This window comes from Muscardinus avellanarius, assembly GCF_963383645.1.
Source record: "Muscardinus avellanarius genome assembly, chromosome: 20".
Lineage (NCBI taxonomy): Eukaryota > Metazoa > Chordata > Mammalia > Rodentia > Gliridae > Muscardinus > Muscardinus avellanarius.
This window is the reverse complement of record NC_137806.1, coordinates 19,238,896-19,244,050: the sequence shown is the minus strand read 5'-3', so window position 1 is coordinate 19,244,050 and position 5,155 is coordinate 19,238,896. Positions and strand designations below refer to the sequence as shown.

General features: G+C 43.7%; 1 protein-coding gene across 5 annotated transcripts in view; it reads right to left on the bottom strand.

The window, feature by feature from the left end:
* The window catches only part of SEPHS1 (selenophosphate synthetase 1), a gene marked incomplete at both ends in the record, with an annotated part of 22,755 nt that extends 18,485 nt beyond the window's left edge, over positions 1–4,270 (bottom strand). For 4 of the 5 annotated variants that reach the window (XM_080717023.1, XM_080717024.1, XM_080717027.1 and 1 more), the window contains one exon: positions 4,078–4,270. In XM_080717023.1, the coding sequence (XP_080573149.1) occupies positions 4,078–4,270 (193 nt within the window). The remainder of the gene's footprint in view (positions 1–4,077) is intronic. The other variant, XM_080717026.1, reaches the window with a different exon arrangement.
* Between the last annotated feature and the right edge of the window lie 885 nt (positions 4,271–5,155).

The following is a 5,155-nucleotide window of genomic DNA, read 5'->3' as shown; positions in this document are numbered from 1 at the left end:
TTGTAGAGGACTTTATTTCTATAGCTAGCCAGTTCCTTCTTCAGCGTAACTGAAGACTCCTGAATATGCTTTGTGGCTAAAAAGCAGCTCAAAGTATCCACATTCTCCTTTCCACCATCCAGACACCAAGATCTACTGGGATGAGGGCCGGCACTGTTCCAAAGGTAGCCATTGGCCACACGGGGTTATTAAGCATCTGATATATGGTTATTCCAAACTGAGATGTGCTGTAGGGCAAAACAGACACTAGACTTTATATAGCACTGAAAATATATCTCATCAATGTTCCATATGTATAGAAAAGGTTCTTTTTTATATACTGGGGTAAATAAAACGTAGAACTAATGTCACCTTTTTTATTTGACTAGTAGAAATTTTAGAACTACACATGTGGCTTACATCATATTGCTTTTGGACAACATTGGTCTAGTGATTGGTTTAGAAACCACCTTCCAAATTTTAAGGAAAGGAGAAGGATAAGCCTGAGATGAGTTTGAAACGGAAAGAAAAGACAGTCCAGGTAGAGTGCAAGCAGGAAAGAAGACGCTAGGACAGGTGTGTGTGTGTGTGCACCCCAGACTGAGAAGCTTACGTTAAATCACTAGTAGGCACCAGGAAATCCAGGTGCTCTGCAAGACTGAATCCCTTAACCAAGAAAAACAGCCCATCTCATCACATACTACCAGCAGCAATCCTTACCTGATAGCTTCAGGTACCAGACAAGACATACCAGTTTCTAAGACACACTTATGTCAAAATTTCTTTACTTAGGATATACCTAGTATGTGTAGTGTGTGTGTGTGTGTGGGGGGGTAGGTACTGGGAATTGAATCCAGGGGCATTCTACATTTGGGCTGCACCCCCAACTCTATTTCTTATTTTGTGTGTGTGGGTCTGGGGATGGAACCCAGGGGCATTTGACCTACAAGCTATAACCACTGCCCTACTTTTTATTCTTTATTTTGAAACAGGGTCTCACAAAGTTGCAGAGGGCCTCACTAAGTAGCTGAGTAGTCCGTGAACTGTGATCCTCCACTTTCAGCCTTCCTAATGCTGGGATTACAAGCATGAGCCACTACACCCGGCTTTCTATTTCATTTTTACTTGGAAACAGGGCCTCACTAAGTTGTGGAGGGCCTTGCTAAGTTGCTGAGGTTGGCTGCGAACCTGTGATCCTTCTGTCTCAACCTCCCAAGTACCAGGATTATAGGAGTGTACCACTATGTCCAGCTAGTATGTATATCTTTAAAAGCTGTTTTGGTTCACCCTTCAATTAATACCAATCAGGGAAATATGACAGTCAATTAAAAAAACTTATATAAATAGGAAAACATTACATATATGTATGTATGTATGTGTATATACATACATATATGCACACACATTTTATGTATAAAAACACAAATACAGGGTATACATGCAGAAAATATCTGGTACTCATGGCAATCTCAAATAATAATGATTACTGTCCCATTTTATAGACTGGGAACCTGAGGGTTAGTAACTTACACAAATAACATCAGTATCTGGTATGTGACTGGCGGGACGTGGACTACCTCCAATTGAGTAAACTTCGGTGTGAAGGCACTCCACTCCTGCAGGATGTGTCCCTACTCTCTTTCTGGCACTCACTTGTCACATGGAGGTGTGCCGATCGCTTGGGAGTGCCATGAATGCAAATTGAAGAGATGTGTCTTTCTAGGAAAAGCTCCAAGTTTCATTGCTTTTGGTTTTTTTTTTTTTTTTTTTTTTTGGTACTAGGGATTGAACACAGGGGCATTCTAATGCCAAGTTATACCCTCAGCCCCATTTTATTTCTATTTTGAGCAGGATCTTGTTAGGTTAATGAGAGTCTCATTACTTGCCCAGGCTGTCCTCAAACCTGCATACCTCCAGCCTCAGTCTCCCAAGTACTGGGACCAAAGGCATGCTCCACAACTCCCAGTTTCATTTACTTCTCAAAAACTATGACCAGACTAATGGCCTTGTGTTCTTCTATATGCTCTTTCCCGTCTCCTCCCTATCTGCCAGCCATTGGTCCCTTCTCACACTGATGAAAATTAAGGCCGGCCGGGCGTGGTGGCGCACACCTGTAATCCCAGCATTTGGGAGGCTGAGACAGGAGGATCACGGTTCTCACACAGCCTCAGCTACTTAGTGAGGCCCTCTGCAGCTCAGTGAGACCCTGAGGTCTCACAGGGCTGGGGGTGTAGCTCGGAGGTTGAATGCCCCTGGCTACCATCCCCAATACCAAAAAAGAAGAAGAAAAAAAAAAGGCCAAAGCAGCTCCTTTCCAGTCCCAATCCATTTGGATTTAGAAACCTGGAGGCAAGCAGTATGTGAGTGCAGGAATGGAAGAGTTGAAATCCAGGTCCTGACCCAACTCTGTCCCACAGAATGGGCCTCAGAGGCTGCTGGACGGCTCCGTGATCCCGCCCACATCAAGGCACTGAGGGACACATGGCAGGCTCACGGGCTCAGGACCAACAGAGATGCTATGAATAGGAATTATCGCCCTATCCATAGACTGTGTGTGCATGGGTGCACATGCACCTGCGGTGTACTGGTGTGCTGGGAACTGAACCTAGAAGCATTCTACCTACAACCGACATCCCAGACTGATTTTATTTCTTGTTTGGAAACAGGGTCTCACTAGGTTGCTGAGGGCCTCACTAAATTGCTGAGGCTGTCCTCGAAGCTGCAATCCTCCAGTCTCTGCTTCTCAAGTGCTAGGATTACAAGTACGTGCCACCATACCCTGCTTTAGACTTTTATTTAATTTGCTTTGATCATTAAGTGTTGTGGTGCCCAAGGCCTGGCACCTGCTATGCAGGTGCTCTGCTGCAGATCTGAGTCCCCAGCTCTTTTATTATTTTATCTTGAGGTAGGGTTTTGCTAAGTTGCAGAGGCTGGCCTAGAACTTGCAAACCTCTTGCCTCAGCCTCTGAGTAGCTATAGGTGGCTTATTTTTCTTGGTGCTGTTATCTAAAAATGTATTCTCATTTCCTGAGAAACCGGTCATGTTATTTCTCCACAGCTTAGACATGAGCTAGAGGAGAGGAACTGTCTTCAAACTGAGCTCAGGGAAGCCCTGCAGGCCACTGGGAGGGTATGAATGTGAATTTTCCTTCCTCCAACCAAAGCAACTCTGCTTTTATCTGCTTTATATATTGGGGAAGGGAATATTTCAGACTCAAATCAAGTAAGTTAAGACAAAAACTTTACAACAAAATAATAGGCAAAAATTAGTGAAATAAAAATTTTATATATGAAAGCTAATCAAGTTACTCTACAACAGAATATTCAATCCCCCAGAATGAGCTTTAAACACAAAGCAACGTGATCATGGTCTTGCATCATGTACTCAATAAGCCACACAATAAACACTAATGAACAATTTCCCACAGTACAAATTCTCCTTCTGAACTCTGTGCTTGGGAAAAGAAAAAAACCACTAACATGAGAAATTTAGTAAAGATAAAAACCTGCCCTCAACTCCAGATGGCACCCCGGGGTCAAGGACACTACTAAGCCAGTCTGTCCTCCGCATCTGAAGCAGTGTCTCCTTCAGCTTTTCAACAGGTGTTGCAAGGGACCCGACTCCTCCCAGCGACCCAAGCGCCATTCTGAGGCTCTGCACTCGGCGCCTTCCCCAAGGCAACGAAGAGGATGCGTGCATTTCAGGGACCATTTTAGGAAAAAGACATAATTTTTGCTTAATTCTCAGCTAACTAGAAAATTAAAGATAAAAATGTTTTTACTGTATTAATGTCAATTGCATAATCCATGGTTTAAAAACTGTTAGAAACTGGGTGTGGTGGCACACACCTGTAAACCCAGTATTTGGGAAGCTGAGATGGGAGGAACACAAGTTTGAAACCAGCCTCAGCAACTTAGTGGGCCTATCAGCAATCTAGTGAGACTCTGTTTCAAAATAAAGTGGGGGGAGGGATGTAGGTCAGAGGAAGAGCGGCCCAGACTTCAATTCCCAGTACCACAAAAAAATTAAAAACAAAAACCAAAAAACCATTACAAGTCTGGTTGGATTGTAAAGCAAAGACACAGTGGCTTACATACCAAGCCTTGGCATAACGGCTCCCAGAAACTGCTCATCTTCTTGGAAGTGGTTCTCCTGCAAGGATTCCAGCAACTTCTGCAGGACATCTTGGGGCACTTTGCAGCCTGTGCCCTTCAGTTCAGTGAACCTGGTTAGCCGGAAACTCTTGTCCAATTCATAACTTTCCGGGTTAAAGGACTCCCGCGTAGACATGGTTCTGGGGCCCACACTTCGCACAGCCGAGCCCCTCCCCTCCCTCTCTCTTGGTCAGCTGCGGTCTTTACTTCTGATCCACCTAGATATCACCAATACACAAAGACACCTTTAAAATCAGAAATCTGATAGATACATGCCAAGAACCAAGCGAATACAAGCTACGGAAAAGTATGTGCTACAGAGCTGAAATCACCAAGGACACAGAGAAACGAAAATTTGGGGGCATAATGCCCACATCATCAGTGATGCATAAGCTGAAATAAATCATTTTAAAAGGGTCTACAGTGGGGCTGGGATGTAGCTCAGTGAGAGAGCCAGTGCTTACCATCGGCCCAACTCCCAGCCCAAACAAAGAGTCTATGCCATCACCCATATCTGCAGAAGATGTGACATCTGGGCTGTAATGGTTGTAATGGTAGCTGAAGACCCAAGACAGAAGCTCGTATGACACCATGCCCCCTGAACAATTAATCCCAAAGGTGCAATATCATGAGAACAACACTGCTAACCCCTGTGTGAGTCAACCTGGAAGTGCTACGGTTTAGAAAGTAGAGGTCCTAGTTAAAGTGACATTTCTGGAAAACCTTTTGCTATCTCACACAGAAAAATACCGAATGGAAACTGGAGGTCATTCCTGCAAATACACTTGACGAAATTCCTCGAGATCCTAAATCCTAGGTTTAGAAAACACATTTCCCTTTAAAAGTCTGAAATATACACGACACATTCCAAAACTAACAAACTAATAAGAGGTCTCGCTAATGGACCTAACTTTAAAAACCTGAAGGACTGTTTAACACAGTAAGGTCTGTGTTCTTCAAGTATGCTTGATAAGTTCTCTGATGTTTTAATGCAGTGTTATTTCCTAGAAAGCAAACATCC